We start from the raw sequence: 21,145 nt of genomic DNA, 5'->3' as shown, positions 1-21,145 counted from the left end.
GAGACACAGAATCCAAAGCAGGCTCCAGGCAGGTCTGAGCTGTCAGCACAGAGCCCGACACGGGGCTTGAACCCACGAACTGTGAGATGGTGACCTGAATCGAAGTCGGAGGCTTAACCGACGGAGCCCCCCAGGCGCCCCGAACATGATCCATTCCACGTTGTGTGAATTTCACCTCAATGAAGAACAAGAAGGAGAAACAGCCGAAGAAAGAGTGAGTCCCCAGAGGACATTCCTGTGGCGGTGTGCCCTCATGTTTTTGCTGTCACTGACATTTTTGGGGGCCGGCCCGGAGGGAAGCAGAACAAGAGAAAGTGAAAGACCAACGGTAGCCATGGAGTATTTCTCGGGGAGGGGGGAGACCCCAGAGGGTGGCCTCAGTTTACTCCCAGGCGCTGGATGGGTCCCACATGGATTGGCTCGTCCAGCAAATCAGGGGACAGGACGGTGGGCAGACAGACGGGGAGGGCTGGGCTCCCCGGGCCTGACACAGGGGTTGCACACTCGGGGGGGGGGCAAAGAAAAAATCACTCTGTGGCCACCGGTAACCATGGCTGAGCCCAGGCTCAGCCTGGCTGAGCTCAGTTTGGAACGGGGGCCCGTGGTCCCCAGATTTGATTTTTCGAGAGAAGCCACGAATCTAGGTATTTATCGGAGATCTCCATTTCGAAAATGACGGTTCGGTGCTTCTTTAAGTGCCCGCGCAGGTCACACACAACACGCGGGTAGGCTGCATCGGGTGGTGAGTCACCAGTTTGCAACCCCTGGTTTAACCGGCGCAGACGATGTCTGGGGCCCAGGAATACCTCCCCGCGTCGGCCTCGGAGGCCAGGCCCCCCGGCCCGCCAGCTCCCTACCTCGGGCATCCGATCTTCGGGGCAAAGCAGGGCTGACCGGGGGGCCACATGGGCTCCCACGCAGGGCGGCTGGGGGAAGCCGGGCCACTCTCACCCTGGAACGAGTTCAGCCAACAGGGCGGGAGCGTCAGTGGATAGGCGCTGACCTCCTGTCCTCTCTGAGGTCGTTCTGTGAGCTTCTGCAAGGGGTCCACGGCGGGGCCTGGGCCCCAGTTCCCCGCAGCGGTGACCAGTCCGGCCGCACCTCGTTCGCCAGCCTCCCCACTGCCTTCTCTGCCCTTCTGTCGCTCCAGCCTGGCTCCCACCCCTGCTTCCAGGGATCACGCACCGAAAAGCCAGCTGCCAGCCATGTCCTTACCTCTGGCTCTGTTCTCAGCGTTCCGCACACTAGAACAATGGGACTTGGAATAACAGAAACAGAAATAGCTCAGGGTGTGACAAGTGCCAGGAAGGAAACAGGTGGACACTGATGGAAGAAAGCAGGGGACAGCTGACGAGGCTGCTGTGGCGTGGGTGACCAGAGGAGGGCCTATCCTGGGAAAAGAGCTCGGGTCTTCTGGACGTGGCTGCGGTGAGGGACGGAGCGTGGCCAAGGCTCGTTCTCATCTTGACTGCCCTCCAGAGTCGCCTTGGGGCCTCAGAGGGAATCCAGGGCTCGGCCACACCCCAGAGGCGCTGGCTCCCTGGGAAGGGCAGGGCCATCAGCTGTTTTCCAAAGCTCCTCTTTGACTCCAGCTCGGCTGCTGGTGGGGACCTCGGGCCAGGTGACTCTAGGCCGGGTGCTGAGTGCTTGGCTTCCCTGTCCCCACTATACAGCTAAGGTCCCTGCCAGGGAGGGTCCCGGGTTCAACCACGCGCTCAGGGCCGAGGGGCTGAGACCGGTCTGCTGGCTCCGAAGCCATCGGTCCTGCGAGGGGCTTCAGTGGAGGCAGGGTTGGCAGCTCAGGCACCTGGGGAGGGCCGGGGGACACAACTTCCAATGGTGGCAAAGTAGAGTCCTCAAACGCTCCTGTCCTTGTCAGCTGGCCCTGGCAGATTCTTTCAAAGGTCCCTGGCTTTGCGATTTTGGGACTGCGTCCAAGAATGGCTCCATCCATTCATCCATCCATCCATCCATCCATCCATCCATCCAACGCACGTTCATAGACAGCCCACAGCATGCCCTGTATTCAGCCTCAGGGAGACTGGGTCAAGCAAGACATAATCCTTGCCTCTAGGTGAGTCTACTGGAAAAGGAAGATAAAAAAAACAGCCAATCAACCAACCCTGGTTGGAGCCACACTGTGACCAGTGGTCTGTGTATGCCACGGCAGCATCTTCAATCTGGTGGCCCGGAGATGATGTTAAGGGGTACAAGGGCACAGACTTCAGTAACAGAGTCCCAGAGTAAGGTTCTGCCTCTCTTTGATCAGCTCTTCTGATCCTGTCAAAGAGAAAGCCTTGGTTGGGTGCTACGAGGTCCCTAACATGAGCTGGTCGCCCTGCATACAGAGAGAGGGTGGGCCTTGGGCTCAGAGCCCAAAGTAGGTAATGGGAGGTGGTTAAAATGTAATCATATGGAGGGGCACCTGGGTGGCTCAATCAGTTGAGTGTCTCTCGATTTTGGCTCAGGTCACAATCCCAGGGTCGTGGGACTGAGCCCCCACATTGGGCTCCACACTCAGCATGGAGCCTGCTTAAGATTCTCCCTCTGTCTCTCTCTCACTCTCTCACTCTCCCCTCCCCTGGTTGTGCACGCTCTCTTCTAAAAAGAAATAAAAATGAAAAAAAAAAAAAGAATCATGTTTTTGCTTATTGTATTTACTTGTATGTTATCTTGAATTTCTGGCAAATATAGTGGGTTGAATGGTCACCTCCCACCCCCAAAAGATATGTCCACATTCTACCCCCCAGGACCTGGGGACATGACCTTACTTGGAAACAGTGTCCTTGCATATGTTAAGAAGTTAAGCATCTCTAGGTGAGATCATCCTGGATCAGACAGGGTCCTAAATCAAGCAACTGGTGTCCTCGTAAGAGAAAGGGGGCTTGACACTGAGGGACAAAGGAAGGACAGCGTGGAGACAGAGGCAGAGACTGGAGCGAGGCGGCCATACGTCATGAACACTGGGAACGCCAGCAACATTCGAAGCCAGGAGGGAGGTAGGGAACGGCCTCTCCCTCTGAGCCCCCAGAGGAAGTCAGCCCACATGACCCCTTGATTTCAGACCTCCGGTCTCTAGAATCGTGTAAGGACATCTCTGTTGTTTGCAGCCACCGAATTGTGGTCATTTGTTATGATGGCCCCAGGAAACACATACAGTGAGTGGTATTGGTTTTGTGTCTTGTTCCCAGGGGTGAAGTCAGTCCCTTTTAAATACAGTAAAACCTTGGTTTGCAGGCATGATTTGCTCCAGAAACATGCCTGTCATCCGAAGCACTCAGATCGAATTGTGAATGGTTGAATCACATCGAGTATCAAATCGAATTGTGATCGGGTGTGACCATGTGACGCTCGGTGTCCCGTGCTGCTCGCATGGCAAGATGTCCCTCGTTGATCAAGTTAAAGTTTGTTGGAAACGTGTGCACGTCTTGCAGAAGGCTCACAGAACAAGGTGCTTGCAATCCGAGGTTTTACTACGCTGGAAGGATAAGGTTAGTGCGGAGCTGAAGCGACGTTCGGGTGTCAGGTGTGTGTGTGTTTTCCGGGGGGCACAGGCCGCTGTCCTGGAGGGAAATCGGGCCGAGCTGCGTGACGTGTGGCCCGGGAGCAGGGTGGGCCCAGGGCCTTGGCACCGGGGTTTGGGGCGGGTGAGGTGTCTCAAGGGCACGGGAGGGCTCACGCTGCCCGTCCGCACACTCGAGAGTAAATTCCTGGGAAGCCCCGTGTGTTCCCGTCTTGGTGATTCAGACCTATCTTCCTTCGGAGAGGAGCGCTTCAGATGTTGAAGGTTTTTTCCCACGGCTCTGAGGCGCCACGGGGCGTGAGGACAGAAGGGGAAGGGGGTTTCCAGCAGGCGGCCGCCGAGCAGCCATCTTCCGAGTGCAGGGCTCAAGGGCAGCATGCTGCCCGCCCGTGGCTTCCCTGCCTTTCCACGTTCCAGGTGGCACCGGGAGATGCAGGGACAGGCCTGCTGGGCACCTCCACCAGGGCAGACCCCCTGCCCCCCCCCCGGGGACGCTGGGCCACTTCGTGCCAGAGGGCCCCCAATGCTCTGGGTGAAGCCTCTGCTGAGGGCGCTCCCCAGCTGCCTTACAGACAAGAACCAGAGACTGGGAGAGCCAAGTGGCTGGCCCCAGGCCCCCAAACGAGACCCAGGCCTCTCCCGGGGTTTGAGCCTGGGCTGGGAAGGCGGTGGGGGAAGCTGCCACCGAGGGCGTCATGCCCAGAGCCCCCCAGACCCCCAGGCCGCCTGCACTTGGCCTGTGTGACTCCCTCCGGCCTAACAACCCACGAGGCGGGCTCCTGTCTTTGCAGACGAGGAAACCCAAGCACAGAGAGGTGACCTGGCCGTGGCCACAAGGCTGGTGAGCGCCAGAGTCTGGTTCTAGATTCTGCCTCCTGACGAGAAGCTGGCATCTCCCTAAGAGCCAGGAGGCAGAGGAGGAAAGAGCCACCTCTCTGTACCCATGTGCACCGTGCAAAGGGCCTTCAGCCAGACAGCACCTCGGGGTCCCGCTGACTAGGTCTGGGGTCGTGACGGTGGACAAGTGTGCCAGATGGTTCCAGCACCCATTCATCCGAGAACTACTGCCTCAACTCCTTCTTCCTGTAAACAGCCCAAAGACACTTGGCCCGGCAGCCAGGGTCTCAGAGTGCGTGGGCAGCACAAAGCACACAGGCCTGGGCTTGTGCTCCAGGGTCCTTGGGAAGGGTGCTGAGCCCCACTGGGCCTCCGTTTCTTCACATGGGTGAAAGCAGTGCTGTGCTGTGGAGGGGCCCTGGCTGGCACCGGCCCCTCACCGCTCACTCCTGGTGCCGGTCTCCACAACGCGGGGGCCTGGCCCTTGGCTGGCCGAGAGACACCCTCTTAAGGGAGTCCCCCAGTAGCTGCTATCCCCAGTTCCACCCACCCTGAGGCCTGTCTTCCCCCTTTTCTGGGAGTATCCTTCCAGCAAGTTCCTTTTCCTAAACCGAAGTCATCGAAACACATGAGTGACCGTGTGCCTGCCAGGCAGGGCTACCATGGGGATGGCTGAGGCCGCAGGCCAGGTGTGGCCCGGCACCGGGCACCCAGCAGGCCACGGTGCAGGGCACGATCCAGCCTCGACCCAGGGAACCCCATGCCTTTGCAGCCCCAGCCTCGTGGGCAGGCTTCCTAGGAGCTAAGCCACGCCCTCAGCAGCAGCGGTCACCTTCGACCAGAGATGCTGCAACCCTCGACACAAAGGGGGGGGGTGACCGTTTATATTCCGGGGTCACTTCGAGTTTTACCTCATGGCCCAGAAGGTCCCGGCTGTTTCTGAGCCAGGTTTAAGCTGGAGAGCCTGCGAACCCATCCCCAGAGCTCACACTGGTGCACATAGTCTTCTGGAACGGGGCCTGTCCCAGGGCTGACTTCAGCAGACTCTGTCCTCGGTGGGGAGCACTTCCTGCCTCCGGTGGCCAGTGACACGTGCAAGTGGTGACAGAGAGGCTCCCCAAGCTCGTCCTATGAGGTAGGGCTGTAATGGCCCCATTCCACAGATGCAGAACCAGAGGCGTGGAGGGAGAGCCTCCTGCCGACAGCACGGGCCAATCTCATTGCGCCCGGCTGGGCCCGGAGCACCGCCTGAATGCGGCCAGCTCCCTCTCGGGAACCGGGGAATACCTGGCCAGGGTGGGGGCGGGGAGGGCCCCCAGCTGCCACACCCCCACCACGCAGCCGCAACGGGCCAAGGGGGTCAGGCCGCAGAGAACCTTCCCCCTTTGCAGGGTCACGGCCTCGCCACCGCAGCACCACGGAGCAGCCACGTTCTTGGTAACTTTTTCTGTTTTATTGCCAAGTTCAAATTTACCAGGAAGTTCCAGTTTTCATTTCCACCCTCGTGTTGGGAGCCCACCAAGCATGAGTCACGCTGGCGACAGCAGGTTCTTCCCTGGAACGGTCCCTTGGCCCAGAAGCGGGAGGTTTCTCAAGCCCTGCTCCGCCTTGGGCCGAGAATTATTTACATATTTTCACCTCAGAGGAACATAAGGAACCCTGATAGTTTATGCCCAATGTCAACATGACTACATTAAATATTTCTTATTTATTGCATCTAGAAAAGATGAGAATCCGTTCACCCCGTGCCTTTATTTCTAACAGTGCGTCGTGAGACTTTAGGGAAATCTAGTGTATGTCTTTAACGAGGGCTGTCCCTTCACTCCCGCCTGGGGGCCTTGCTAATTCAGGTGTTTGGGTGGGGGGCTGCCCTCTGCAGAGAGCGGGGTGGGGTTGAGGGGGGGGCAGACAGGCCAGAGGGAGGAGAAGGGAGCAAAGGCCTGCAGTGAGCCAGGCCGCGTCCCGGCCCCTCATCTGCCCCGCATTCCTGCTGTGGCTTTGGGGTTGGTCCTGGGGAGCCCCTGGCCTCACCCCGTCCAACCCTTAGGGAGAGGTGCCCTGGCTCGCTCGGGCCCTTAAGCTGGAAGGACGTATGCTTCTCTCCACAGCAACTTTCACAGCTGAGGTTTGGGGGTTTAGGCGGCGAGCCCTGCCCCTGGCTTGGCAAACTCACTGGGCCCAATGGACTTGAGGCAGGTGGGCCTGGCCCCTCTCTCTGTAGGGACACGGAGATTGTAGGCTGGGTGGGCTTGCCGAGGAGTCCAGAAGGTTTGTGGTCCCCACTCCTGCTCTGCCAGGACTCCCCGCTCTGCCTCCCTCTGCCCGACCCTGGGGTCCAAGTGCCCTCTGCCTGGGCTGGCCTGCCTGGGAGCACCCCGCTCTTAGGCTTGTGGGGTGCTCCTGAAGACGCGGCCGTGCCCAATGCCACCACGATGGTCAAGACCCAGCCCTCTGATGGTCCTTCATCAGAGCCAACCTCCTCTGGACGCCAGACCTCCTCGCACAAAGCTGTATGCCGCCCCCTCACCAGCAAGGTGCCTGGGAGCCCCTGCTTAAAGGAAGTCCCCACCCCACACCTACAGGTGTCCCACCGAGGTCGCAGGACCCACATCGCAAGCCCGCCTCTGGGAGAGGCCTGCCCTTGGCAATCAACACCCTTGCTCAGCTGCTGCTGGAGGCTGGGCTGTGTTCCCGTCTCCCGGCCCCGGCAATGCTGCCGCAGGGCCCCCGAGGCATGCTGTGCTCCCATCTCTCCTCCAGGGCTCGGTGGCCACAAAGCCACTTGGAGCCATGGGATTTCTGGTGGCAGGCTGGCGATCCCAGGGCGGGGGGCGGGGGACCTGCATGGGCTTGTTTTTCCCAATAACGCCCCCGGGCTGGGAAGTTACTCGCCTTCTACTTCTGCCCCACAGCCCCTGCCAAACCAGGGAGCCAGCCTGCTCTTACGTCCCAGCAAAAAATCACATAGAACACAGGACTGCTGACATGCCCTTTCTCCTCCCCTGACCCCTTCCATCCCTTCTGCCTTTCCCTCCTGGGTGGGGGGGAGGGGGGCCCTGCTGATGGGTCATGGCTTGTCCCTCCTCCTGGGGCCCCCAGAATTACTGTCTGAATGGCCTCCTTTTCCGAGCTGGGTCTCTTCCCTGTTGAAGCGGGGTGGGCACACCCACCCAGAGGGCTTCTGATGATGGAGAGCCCCGTCCCCACGGGCACCGTGCCCCTCCTCTGCGGGACCACCATGTTTCTTTCAGGAGGAGGAGACCTGGCCTCGGCAGGCCCTTCTACACCAGCAGGATGAGGGAAGCCAGGGAGACCCGCGGTCCTTGAATAGGTAGACTGTGAGGGCTCAGAGCGCCTCCCGAGGCCGCCCGACACCCGGGCCCATGTGTGCTGGGACTCCCGGGGCACAGAGGAGGAGACTCTGGAGGGTCTCAGCGCTGACCGGAGAGAGGTGAGGGTTGCATGGCTGCACCTGGCCAAGTAGGCGCTTTCTCAGATACGTCGGGGAACCGGCCTGCACGCGTCCAGCTCAAATGGAGAAGCCACTGGGTGGGGGTGGGGGGTGGGGTTCATCTTTAAAAATAAGCTTTTGTTTCTGCAGCGGCAGCCGGGAGGAAGGGCGGTGGACCGGAGTTCCCTGGACAGCTCCTCGAACTGGGGCGCGACCCCGCAGCGGGCGTCTCCCCACACTCCCGCCTGGGCGAACACACATGGTGGGGACACGGGCCACGCACAGGACAGCTTCCGTGGCCTTTCCTTTCCATCCCGGCCGCACGGCCGGAGTCTGCACGGTCCCAAGCGGTTCTCTCTAGACAGAGAGAGACGGCGAGATCTGAAGGTGGGGCTGGGCAGCAGCCCTGACTGGTGTCGGTCCGGAGAGACGAAGGATGGGTCCTGAGTGGGGAGCTGGCCGCACCGGCCCCTTTCCCGGGCAGGCGTTTCAGGAAACGCAAGGCCCCGTGGCTACCACGCCTGAGAAACCTCTGGCCCTCTCAGCTCCGTGTGTACCTGAGAATACGTGGGGTCTCCTTTACTGTTGTTGAAAAAATAATCTAAACTTTCCAGGAAGGTCCTTGAATCATTCCACAGGCTTGCGGAGTTAGCGAGTCATAGAGAAATAAGAAAACGGAGAAAGCCAGACTGAGAACTTTAGAACAAAACGCTGGGAAGTTCAAGGGAAGACGAAAATGAAATCTTAACAGTAACATCGCATGTCTAACATGACGCCAAACCTCAGGGTTGAGGATTTTTTTTTTTTTTGACTTTTTTTTTTTTTTTAAATACACGCTTTTTAAATAAATGCTTTTCATCTGCTGCCGAAAGCGGAAATAAATATCCAAAGGAGATGCTTATCCAAGTTTGTTTCTCTACAAATTCCTACCCAAAGTGACTTGGTCCGCTTCTTCTGTGCACACCGGGCATGGTGGCCAAGGAGCTTCCAGACCGGAGCGGCCGGCTGATGATGAGAGGGTGCGGGGGTCCTGCCACCCCAGGGTCAGCGGGCTCAGAGACCGGGAGGCCAACCTCCTCCCGTCCCCTGGGTTCACTGGGGTGTCTCCACCGGGTCCAGCCTGCTCTCCCAAGAGGCGCAAAGTGAAACAGGAATTCAAAATGGAGCAAAGGGGCACAGGAATGGTTGCAGAGATGGTTCCGGGGCCGCGGGGACCGGGGTGCTCCTGATGTGTCTCTGGGTCAGCAGTACTGGATCCCTACCGGCGGGGCCACACACACACACACACACACACACACACACACACACACACACACGGGGAGGCCACCCGGCGCCCGCTCAGTGCTCAGCGGGGCCCGCTGGCTCCTCGCCCGGCGTCGCCGTGCCCGCTGCGGGCGTCACAGGTGGTGGGGGGATGCCGGGGAGGGTGCGGAGGCTGTGGGAGTCGACAGGAGGGATGAGGGTCAGCGACTCCACGCTCAGTGTGTCGGCAGTGTCCTCACAGAGCAGGGAGATGGTGGGCTGCCGGGCGGGGATGAGGCTGGGGGATAGGTTGGCTGTCTCCACGTCTGTGCTCCTCGCCAGGCTCTTGCCGGGCCGGGCGTCTGCTTCTGTTTCACTGACGATCACCAGCTGGCTGGGAAGTTTAGGCTGAGGCTGTTCCGTAGTGACGGGGTCGTCTGGGCGGGGGCGGGGGGGGGGGGAGAGAGAACAGGAGTACTGAGTTCTGAGATACTCTGCTCACGCGGGCACCCTCTGTCCCGTCCTGAACAAAGGCCCGGGGAAAGCCCGGTGGGAGACGGTGGTGTGGGGGGAACGGCTTGTCTCCACTTCCTCCGTCTGGGGACACAGGAGCTGGAAGCTCCAGTCTGACCTAGGCCTGGGGAGAAATCTGTCGGGGCCCAGGGTTCCTCTGACTTGTGAGGTGAGAGAAAAATTAGGGGCTCGTGCAGAATCGACGAGTGGATTATGGAGCTGGGAAACGGCCCAGGCAGGATCTCCGTCAGGGAGAGTCTTGGAGCCCCTGCCTGACGATGAATACATGTTCGGGGAGGAGATGGGCTTGGATGTGCTTATCACTTCAGGCCATTTCCGGAGCTTACACCTGGTGACGTTTACCCAAGAGGGGACTCGCTGCAGTATTTAAAAAAAAAAAAAAAAAGGAATTCTCTAGAACTTTTCAGCTTGCAAAACCAAACCAAAACCTCAGACTGCTCCTTCTCAGAGAGCCGAGTTAGCAGTCAGAAAGGGGCTGTTACTGCCCCGGGGGCCACTCCTACCCTAACGGTCTCTATAGGGGTCATGGAGAGAGACCAGGCAGGAGGAGGGCAGGAGAAGCTCCGCCCAGCAGTTATTTTTGGAGCGGCAATTTCTTTGTTTTTGGTGCTTTTCAAAATCATTGATGAGATTACAAACAAATGGTCGCTTTGCTTTCCAATGACGAGTGTACCTGGACGGGAACGGTGGTGGCTGGGGCTGGGCTGGGGGCTCACAGCGGAAAACATCTTCCCGGCTTCCGGGAGTGTCGGCAAGAAAGCTGTGGGCATCTCGCTTGGAAAGCAAACATCGCATTTGTACAGATCTCGGGGTCAACAAGCCATCCGCAGAAGATGCTGATGGGAGGGTGCTGAGCCCTGAGGCCCCCTGGGCCCTGGGAAGGATGGTCGACACAGTTTGTTCCATGGGATTCCAGTTTTTTGGTTTTGTTTTTTTTTTAAGGCAAGCCAAAACAAAACAGAACTGCAAACTGAACATACAGCAAAAGAATGGGAAAACCAAGAGCAAAATAAAACCGAAGGGCGTATAGAATGGGAGGCAGGAGAGAAGGAGGCTCCCCATCGTGGAGAGAAAGCACAAGCAACAGACTGAGTGTCCCAAAGAATACGGAGAATTTCTTTCCCCAAGGCTCCTGGGCAAGACAAGCTCTCAAAGATCCCTGTTTATTCCTTCCTAAAGCCTTTTGGTTTTCTTTCCTTTTATTTTTATTGTTATTATTATTATTATTATTTTGATTTTTTTCTTTTAAGAGAAATAAGGCCCAGAGAAAACCACCGCATAGGGCTTTGGGTCTGTCCTTGCTCTGTGCTGGGTTACAGAGGTGGCTGTGAGCACCAGTGGAAAACGTGATTCAGGGTGCGAGCTGAGCCCAGAAATGCTGAGTCAACACTCCACGCGCATTCTGGTTTCTCCGAATCTCCATGAATTTGCTCCATTCGGCCAGGACCCTTGTGGCATGGGCCGCCCGCTTGCGAGGCGCAGGCTCCCGGGTGCTGGTCAGAGCCTACGGTTCCCTTCGGGGGGCTCACCTGCTCTGGCAGGCTTCCACCACGCTTCCAGAAGAGGGGAGCAGGACTACGGGCCCATGTCTGGATCCACATGTGAGCTTAGCTGCTGACAAGGCAGTTAAGAGAGGACTAATTCTCCAAATGGCACTTTTGTGCCGTCTGGAGACTGAGCTGTGGAGTATTTCCTTCACTCTTCTCCAAACTTCTATGTAAGAGTCTGCATTTGCATGCAGATATTCAAAAAAGCTGGCAAATCTCTTTCCCTGATCCCTAGCGGGGTTTTTGGTGATGAGAATAATCAAGGATACGGGAAATTTGCCACCAAATGTATTAAAAAACCAACCAACCAACTAACAATACAATAGCACACACACAAAATTTGTTTCTTCAAGAAAAGAACCAACAGTTTTATTAAGAGGGTCAGGTTTTTTTTCCCCTTAAAAATAGCCTTTTTCAATTTTTTATGGGAAAAAATAACCTTTTGCCCATCACCCACAACATTTTTTTTTTTTTTTAAACTAAAAATGAGAACTTTCTCACCAGGGAAAAATTACCCCTCGGGGACCTATTTTCTCGCCCAGTGCTGGGCTGTGAAGGTTACTGCTGAACTCTTGCTTTTGCTGGCCTGCTGGTTTTCAGCTCGAAGGCCACAAGTAGGGGCCTGGCCCTGAAAATGAAAGATTCGGAGAACATTCTGGTTTCCTGGCTAGGAGCCGGGGAAAAGCGTGGAGGCCTGAGCAGAAGTCCTGGACGTCCAGGTTTCCGTGAGAGATGCTGGGCCTCCCACGGCTCTGCCCTTAGCTGACACCAAGGCAGCGGGTCCCCACGTCCCTGGCCAGCACCCTCAGAAGCTGATCCCCGGCTCCGGGGCAGGGGCTCAGCTGGCCCTTGTCAAGTGACATTTTCCAGGAAATCTTTGGGGTTGTGTGCTCAGGCTGGGAGAGTTGGGGGGGGGGGGTTGTGCAGCAGAGCATAGCAGGTCGAGGGCAGAGCTCAGAGAAAGCAGCTTTTAAATGCAAAAGAAGGCAAAAGGCCCCTGGCTGGCAAGCACCACAGCCAAGCAGGAGGTGCGTGTGGGAAACCCTGAAAGAAACTTTGGGAAGGTGGGAGAGGGAGCAGCCGTGGACCCCAGGGCGCAAGCAGCATCGGCAGCTACCTGGAGGACTGCGTGTAAGAAGCGGGGACAAGGGAGTCACCACCCATCAGTGCTCACGAAGGAGCTGCTTTGGCCTCTGGCTGAGGCGGGACTGAATCTACTGCTGAGCTTTGAGCAAAGCTGTGGGGGGGGGGGGGGGGAGGGGGAGCCGGGGGGTGGAGTGGGGCGCGGGGAGGTAAAAAAGGAAAAGAAAAAAGAAACTAATTGAATTCTTGGTGGCTTTTTGCAAATTCTACTGCTCAACCTTGGTGGCCAAATCCAGGGGGCCCTGTGACCACTGGGCTGGAGAACCCCCACCAGCTGGGCGGACGGTGTTTCCAGGCTGCCGGGGCTTGAGGGAGGGTCGGAGGGCAGGGGGTTCGGTCCTCAGTGGAGGTGAGGCCGGAAGGAGAAGGGAAGCCAGGGAAATGGCCGCTTGGAGGGGGGCTCGCAGCCCTGGTCCCCGGAGGCCCGGCGAGGCCGCGGGCCGCGCAGGCTAACGGGCGAGACCTGCCTGAATTGCCTGCGAGAGCTGCCGTGAGCGCTGCCGTTCGAAGCACTAAACCCAGTGGCCGCCGTGACTGTCGGCCTCCGACAGGCTGAACACTCGCCGGCGTCCTTTCCTGCCACTCCTGACTAGAGGGAAACACAGCGACAGGTCACAGACAGCCTTTAACAACGGGACAGAGAAAGGGCGCACGGAGAGGGGCGCAGAGCAGCGGCGGACGCCAGGCGTGGACGAGCGCGCAAGGGGAGCGTGGCAGGGTCCCAGCGGGTGCCCACGACAGCTGGGGGGGGAGGGGCGCGGTGGCCGAACGGACGAAGCCCCCAACTCCGCCCCACCAGGACGAGGTGCTGTCGGGACGGCCGGGGACCCGACCGTTTGCCCGCACGTGGGGCTCAGTCGAGGATAAAGACGGTGAAGGTTCAGTCCCGCTGGAAAGGAAAGGCTTGGGGTCATCAGTGACACGGGGCGTCGGGGAGGAAACCTCCAGGGACAGAAGAACAGAACTGCCTGTCAGCACCCCATGCGAACCAGCAGTTGGGACGAAAGCCCTGCGTCCCCAGGACAGTGTGAAGAAGGGCGTGTGGTTGGGGGACGGGAGCCGAGGCGGCTAATGAAACAAGCAGATTTCTGGGCCCAACTGATGAGGCCAGTGGTCCCTGCCGTCACCACACTAAAGCCAGCGGTGCAGCTCCTCACGCTCTGGGAAAGAGCCCTGGACGGGCAAGGCGCTCCTGGACCACCCCCCCCCCCCCCCCCGGCCCCGCAGGGCTCCGCTCTCCGGAAGACACGCGGCTGGTCTGAACCTTTGGAAACCCCGAGAAGGAGCCTCAGCAGGAGGGCCCGAGACCAAGGTGCCGAGAGGCCGGGGGCAGGTTGCAACGGCTGCAACAAAAATGTGAGGAGCATCTCCTCGGGAAGGAAGGAGCCATATCTGTGACTCACACTTGAGATTAGAGCAGAGCTGAAAATTAATGCCGCTATGTGACTATACCTAATGCCACTGCACTATGGGCTTAACAACGGTTAACATGGTCAACACTTTCTGGTATGTACATTCACCGCAGTAAGAAGAAACATCGTGGAGAAGATTGGGGAGAAAAGATCACACGCATGGCTCAGGCGATCTGTCCTTAAAGTCCTGCCTGACTGGTAACCGGGCTTGGTCACACACAGGTCTTGGGCTGTGTGGCCCCCACTGGGCCCAGATGGGACCTGGTGAAGGCCATGTGTTCAGACAGCCCAGGGAGCAGGGGAGGATCAGGAGGCCAGGACCCCACCCCTGCCAGGTGGCGACAATCGGCCTCCAGGAGCCCACCCCTTCCTTCTTCCTATAAAACCCCAGAGAAAAGTCAAAGTGCGCCATAATTCCAGGGGCCTGGCCGACGGACGACGGAAAGAGCAGGCTGGCCTTTACCCTGACTTCGTTTTGTAAGAGACGGTCTTTCCTCCTCAAAGCCGCTCACCCAGGACGTGTGTGAAACACAACCGAGCTGGCCACTGAGCTCTTGTCGGAGAAGTGTTCTTACCAGAGCCCCACAAAGAGCGGAGGTGTACCAGCATGTGTGTGAGCGACTGTGCACGGGAGTGTGTGAGTGTGCATTCACCTGTGTGTGTGTGCGTGCGTGCGAGGGACCGCTGTAACCCAGGAGGTATTTCTGAAGTATTCCTACTCGCCCTTCATCTGGTTCCAAATGGGGTCTATGTCCTCTTTCCTGCTGTATGTTCTCTGCCATTTCAGCTTCTCAAATGAAGTGTTTAAGAAAAGAACCCCTGCTAATTCCATCCCTGTAATTTTCTCACTGGGGAACAAGCTGAGGCCTATCAAGCCGGCTGCACTGGACGAGCGGGTGATGAGATGCCAGGTTCTGGACGCTTCCGCGGCCCAGGGCACCACCTCTCCTCAGGAAGGCTCAGGGGTCTGCCTGCACATCAACTCACACATCAGGCGTTAGAACTGGACAATAATTCTCTGGGCACGGCCTTAACAGGGAAAAGACAACGAAAACTAAATACCCTTGCTGCCATTCCTTCCGGTTGGTTTCTCTGGTTACTGGGAAACACACTTGTGACCTTTCCTTCCACTGGGGGTGTCTCTTGGCCCTGACGAGAGCCCCAGCCCCTTTGAAAAAGCCACTCACAAGCATCCACACTCTATATCTGGCATGTGAGGGAGACTCAGAAGCAGGTGCTCCCAGCACAGAGGGCAAACCAGGGTCCAGGCGGGTCCCTTCTCCCTGCGGCGAGGGGCCCTCGGCCAGCACTGGGCCACAGGCCTCAGCCCTCATGGGCACATGGGCTGTCCCTCAAAAACAGACTATATCTGGAAAGACAGAATTTATAGTTAGACCCCAGGGAGAGAAGAAAAGCAATCTTGTCTCGTGCCAGATGCCGGGCTTAGCCTGGGTGGGCCTGCGTGAGTCCCAAAGGCCACCTCCTCACAGACCCCGTCCCATGAACCCCTCAGCCTCCGGCTTCCTTTTCCAATGCTCGGTCATCTGACAGAACCTGGCCTCCCCCACACGTCGCTACCTTCTATCCCCAGGGCCTGCGCACAGCAGGGACTCCACAAAAGCCTGTCCAGTGAGAAAACGTTAATCGTTAATCGGGGGATAGGGTCTCTAGGCTGGCACAGAGAAGTCCCAAGAGAGACTGGGCCTGAGGGCCACTCCTGGAGGCACCCTAGTGAGATCAGCTCTAACATCCACAGAAGCTGAGTCAGTCAGACTCAAGACCCCCTGGGAAGCTGAGAGAATCTGTGTTTGGGACAAACAAGGACCTCTTGCAAACCCAGGCAGAAAATTTCAGGTCCCCCGGGCCGGACAGAGGGTGGAGGTGGAAAACAACTCAGTATCAAGAGGGTTCCACGCCCTCATTTGGGGATGAACCCATGTGGGCTGGCAGAGGAGACGTGGCCATCTGTAGTCCATTGCTGATTCGGGGGAACTGCCAGGCTTCCCCCCGACAGGGGCCACCCAGCCCAGCCTTGCTGACTGCGGCTGCACAGTTACCAGGGTCCTGTGGGCCATGGCTTTTCCTTTGGGTTCTAGACCAACCACGCACACTGGAAGGAGACAGGCATGTACTTCACGGGCCGCCCCCAACCGACATCTGAACCCCAGTCTCTGGAGCGCCACACGGAGGCACCGGAGACAGATTCAGGAGCTGGGTGGATATTCTGCTGGGCTCTCTCGGAAGGCGGGACATGGGTTCTCCCAGGCTGGAGCTCACGTGTGGGATCCTCTACTTGCGGGCTGCACCGTGGTGGCTGAGCTCTGGGATCTTTCTGAGCCTCCGGGGTTTTCAGCTGCACAGTGTGAGGGGCAGGGTGGCAGGTCTCAACTAGAGGGCATCTGTCAAGTGTTTACGAGCACAATGCTTGGCCCGTGGGGGGTCAGGGGGCTCGCTGGGGAGGTACAGCCACCGGGGCCCATGGGCAGGTCCACGCCGCGTACCAAGTACACACCGAAAAGGCCGTGTAGGGAGTTCCCAAGCCACAGCGACTGCTAAGACAGTGAGAAGGTCACCCCTGGCTTTCAGGGACATTCTTGGATCATTCTGGGTTTCAAAACCACAGAGACATGGAAAACTGGGCCTGTCTTGTCCCCTGACGGATGGCGTCTCTCGTATGCTTCCCCGACCGAACACCTGACCGTACAAAGTGTGGCTTCCAGAGCAGAGGCCACTGGAGCTAATTCCGGCTGTGAAGGGCCTAGCAGCTGCACCGGGAACTTCCTGGACTCACAGGCTCTGGAAATACAGGGGGAGGAATGCTTCTGATTCCACACTGTGTCCTCAAAAACCACTTGGAGGACAAGTGGCCCCTTGACTGGGCTGCAGCTGTTGTCTGCTGTCCGGGCCGGGTGGGCTGTGGGGGGGAGGCCCTGGCCCATCCTGGTGCCCGGCCAGCCCTCCAGGGACGCTGCCTGGGGCCGACTGTGGCCGGGCCCCGCGGGCGGGGAGTCTGGTGCAGAGGCAGCACAGGGCCGGCCTTTGCCGGTCAGGAGCCCGAACGCTGAGGCCCCGCTCCAGGCCGATATCAAACCAGGAAACTGGCCGAAAAGCACCCGTCCCGACCAAACCTGCCTCCCTTCCACCCTCCGCTTCCTGTTCCGCACGGCCTGGTAAGATGCCAGGCAGACGCTGGAACCATCTGCGTAGGCCTGCCCTTATGAGGAACACGGAACCCTTATGTGCTGCTCTCTGCCTGGACCCAGCCTTATGTGCTGCTCTCGGCCTGGAAGTCTGTCATGGAGAAACTAACGGACTCCTGGAGCCGGGGCCCTGTGGTGGGGAGGAGCTCGCGGGTTCTGATGCTGTTTCTAGGCATCGAGAGCTGGGTCCTCAGTTAAGAGCGAAGTACAAGACGCCTGACAGGCGGGCCCTTCGTCGGGGGGTGAGTTATTTCAGCGTCTGCAGACATGTAGGCAGGCTGGGCCGCAGGCTTTTACTGTCAGGCAAGCATAAAAAATGGGGACTCGTGCACTTGCCTCGGCAGGCCTGCGGGGACGCCCTGAACGGGGGCAGACACCCAGGAGAGCCTGACCGTCACGTATCGACTGGAACTGCCTCGCCACCTGACAGCCAGGCTGACAGCCGCTGCGTTTGTCAGATGAGAAGACCTGTCATTGGCACCGTGCAGGGGATGGTGGGGGTGGGGACGGAGGGGCTGAGGGAGGCCAAGAGAGAAGAAACTCGCATTCTGGGGACCCTGAACCTCCGGGGGAAGGCACAGAGCGGAGCCCCAGGGGGCCACGCTCAGGTGAGTCTGTAAACAGAGGCCCATTTTGATGATTTGGGTCTTTGCCGGTTTTAGTTTTAGTCTAAGAAGCACATGGCTCGTTTGTTTAGCCGTTGTCTGTGCTTCCCAAGAATGAAAGCAAGGGATACGTAGCTCCGCCAGGAAGAGACCTCATGTGTGTCTGGATGCACACGACACAGACACGGCAACGTGCACAGGCAGGCAGTACGTGGGCGCACACACAAGCACACGAACACACGGCCCTGGTCCCCAGAGCCGGTTCGAGACCAGGCTTCAGAGGGAGGGGGAGGGCCGTTCCGGGCTTCTGGAGAAAGCTCCGTCTGGACGTCCCGCTACGGGCCTGGGAATGGCAGCCACACATGCAGCCAAGCTCGGATCAGGCTCAGAAGGAGCTCAGACAAGGCGGCTGCCTCCCTAGAGCTGGGGCGGTGGCGGGGCCGGGAGTGGGGGGAGGCGTGGAGCAGGTGCCGAGTGGAAGGGGGTCTAAGTGAGGTGGCTTGAGGGTGACCCTGCTGCCTGGGCCTCGTGAATGTCAATAGTAGATGGACGTAATGGATGCTCGAGGGAGGAGGGGGGCTGCAGGCAGGACGCTGAGATGCCCTGGGCCACAGGCGCGGAGATCGGGCTGGGTTAACCCTTTGCTGGGGGATGGAGAGGCTGAAGATTCCGGAGAAGAGTGGGCCCCGAAGGAGATCTTGGGCTCTGGTGCTGAGGGGACGACATCCAGGGGCCCTTAATTTCCTGGTACCACAGGGGCAGGTGGCTTTTATCAAGCCCCATCCATCCACAACCTAACTAGAGTTTGGTGAGGCGCCCCTGAAACGTGATAGGCGAGGAATGTGGACGGGACCCTGAAGGAACAGCGAAGCACGAGGAGGGTCCCCAAATGAGGGTACAGACCAGAGTCACTGGGGGCTGCCCAAATCAGAGACACCCGGGGCCCTCCAGACCCACAGAGTTGTGCTGCTGGGGTGGGAAGCCTCGCGCACCATCAAGGCCACCACCAGCAACCGCCCCCCCGCCCTCCGTGCCCTGCTCCTCTGGCTGCGTGGTGGGGCCACGATGCTCAGGGAAAAAGCCTGGTGCCCTCCTCCTGGGATCTCACACAGCACGGTGAGGCGCTCGCGTGACCCACTCACACGTCTCACCGCGGACGCCCCGTTCGCGGGGTCTGCCCGTGCTATGTCTGCACCTGTACGAGGTCCAGGAAGGCGAGATGTGCCTCCAGCACATGCTGACGGACTCTCGAGAGGTGGGCCCTGGGCACAGACGACTGGACTGCACCATTTACAGAGGAGACTGGTACGGTATGAAGGCAAGAAAAAATTAGCAGGGACGCAATTCTTCCGCCAGTTGGAAACGATCTCGTTGGGGAGACTCCTCCTCGTGGGGGTGACAACGGGGCGCATTCAGACTCGGCCGCTCGCCATCTGTCCCCTCCAGCTGTGCGGTCAGGTGAGGGGGGTCAGCGGGGGGGGGCCAGCCTGCACAAGGAGTGACTCCTTCCCTGCCGGGAGCTAAACCAGTCGGCCTGTTGGCCACGCCCCATCAGAACGAACCCAGAACCCGGAGCGGCAGTGTCCCCAGACATGGAGGCGAGGAGGAGCTGGGGGTCAGCAGTCTTGACACTGAGGGATCACAGAGCTCCCCGAGGCACCGCCCCTCCCCCGCCCCACGTCACGCGGGCAATACCTGCCGGGCTCTGGATGGCGGAAGGGGTGGACGACAAGCTGGCGCCTCCAGAGTCACAGTGGCTGGTGCTCCCGCTGCCGCTGGGGCTCCCGCTGGCAGACGGCGGTGGCGAGGACAGGGACGGCGAGCTGTGTTGGTTTATGCACTGGGCCACGGCAAAGCCTGCAAGACAGGCGGGGAGGTGACCAAGCAGGAAGAAACACGCTGGCCCGGCAGGAGGGGCGCCGTGCTCCCCAACTGCGTGTGAGACCCCCTGGGGCAAGCCCGCACCTCAAAAGTGGGGCCGGGAGCCTTAAGGCAAAACCAACCCAACCCGGCGCCCTGAAAGTCTGGGTCCGCTCCCCAGAGTGAGCTGACCTCTCTGGTCACACCTGGACACGCTTCAGAGCTGTTTCAAGGAGGAGGGCGCAGCCGGCCGTAGAGCTGAGGGCCGCGAGCCATAAATCTGAGCGCTTGACGCTGGCTCAGCAACGGGCTGGCTGTGCCCTTGAAGGGGACGCGCAGCCTTTGGGCTTCAGAGGCATCGTGGTGAAGTCCACGCAGGGATGTGAGACACCCTCACGGCAAAGTCTTGGGGTCCTTGCGAACGCCCCTGAGTTCTGTCCAAGGCAGGCCACTGGGCGGGAGGGGGAGGAGCCCCCCGGACTCTCCCTGTCCCAGATTTTGCCCCGCTCTGGAGGCTCTGGTGAAAGGCGCCCGTACGTGGGGCTCCACCCCGCCCTTGGAGCGGCTCTGGGTTGAGAGACGGGGACCGCACGTTTGTGAGGCCCGCGAGCGCCACACTTCGGAGACACTCAAGAGCTCTACTCACCACGCGGACGCGGAAGCACACGCGGCCAGCACCACCCCCCGACTGCGGGCTGGGGGTATCACGACCAGGTTCTCGTCCCCGCACTGCAGTGGGGGTATAGCGGGGCACGGGGCACGCGGGGAGAGCAGAGTGTTCTTTATGGCGAGAGGAGCCCCTTTTACAGGGATGTGTGCTTTCTGTCTGCAGACCGTGGCTTCTGCCATTTTCACAGCCTGCTTTTCTCAAGGCCCGTAGCTTCTGATTTTACTCACTAAACGCACGAAGTTCCCATGGAACAAAGGCCTTGCTGACGAGCCCAGGGGACTACGTGGACCATGGTGGCTCCTGCTTCAGCCCCCACGAGCTGGGCAGGACCCTGGTCAAGCTGCTTCTGCCCCGTAATTCAGAAGCGGCACCAAATCGGAATGGGAATTGGGGGGCAAGTCCTCCTAGGTGAGAGGGGGGACCCCAACCTCCTGGCCAACCACGTCAAAGCTCTCCACTCCATAAGCATGCCCACCCCAGCCAGCCCCAAATCTCATTCGCGCCACCTGCACTGGCTGAACTTCATAGTGCCTGGTTCCCGCTGACACTTCTTCCAGAAGGTTCTCTAGGCCCTGACCTCACCTTTCTCAGAACTCAAGAAGGCGGCAGGGGGGTCAAGCAGCAGTCAGCAAACTACAGCCCACTGTTTTGTAAATAAAGTTCACCTGGAGCACAGCCACGGTTCCTTGCTTGCATACTTAGTCTGTGGTGGCTTTCGAGCTACACTGGCCACACGGAGTAGGGGCCACATGGCCTGCAAAGCCTGAAATATTTTACCCTCTGGCCCTTGACCGAAGCAGCACACGGAGCCTGGACTCTGGTGCCAGGAAAGCTTGGGTTCTACCCGCGATCCGATCTGCTCACTTACCAGCCCGCGGGGCGAGTAACCGTACTGTCCTGAGCCCCTTCCCTTCACCCACCGGTGGGCAAACATGGGCCTGGCTGGGGCGGGGTGGGGGTGGGGGGTGGGAACCTGCTGCTTCGTCCCCGCTTAGGACTAGGGGGACCCGGTACCCGGCCCCTGCGGAGGAGCTATTTGGTATTAATGTTTGTGTGAAGTTATTTTTGCCTGAGGATTGGCTCCTTAAAAACTGGGTCTTTATTATCTTATTTTGATGTGA

At 59.0% G+C, this 21,145-nt stretch overlaps 1 protein-coding gene across 9 annotated transcripts in view; it reads right to left on the bottom strand.

The window, feature by feature from the left end:
* Nucleotides 1-5,791: 5,791 nt before the first annotated feature.
* CLEC16A (C-type lectin domain containing 16A) overlaps nt 5,792-21,145 on the bottom strand; it is a 201,717-nt gene continuing 186,363 nt past the window's right edge. For 2 of the 9 annotated variants that reach the window (XM_019468583.2, XM_019468585.2), the window contains exons 22-23: nt 19,190-19,351; nt 5,792-9,490 (exon numbers count right to left, since the gene is read on the bottom strand). In XM_019468583.2, coding sequence (XP_019324128.2) covers nt 9,150-9,490; nt 19,190-19,351 — 503 coding nt within the window. In that variant the 3' untranslated portion in view covers nt 5,792-9,149. Of the gene's footprint in view, nt 9,491-12,583; nt 12,867-19,189; nt 19,352-21,145 lie in introns of those variants that run through there. The other 7 variants (XR_008419366.1, XM_053894490.1, XM_053894492.1 and 4 more) reach the window with 7 other exon arrangements.

This window comes from Panthera pardus, unplaced genomic scaffold, assembly GCF_024362965.1.
Source record: "Panthera pardus isolate Hobbes unplaced genomic scaffold, ASM2436296v1 HiC_scaffold_5, whole genome shotgun sequence".
Taxonomy (NCBI): domain Eukaryota; kingdom Metazoa; phylum Chordata; class Mammalia; order Carnivora; family Felidae; genus Panthera; species Panthera pardus.
Note: the sequence above shows the minus strand (reverse complement) of the source record. Positions and strands in the feature narration are given on the sequence as shown.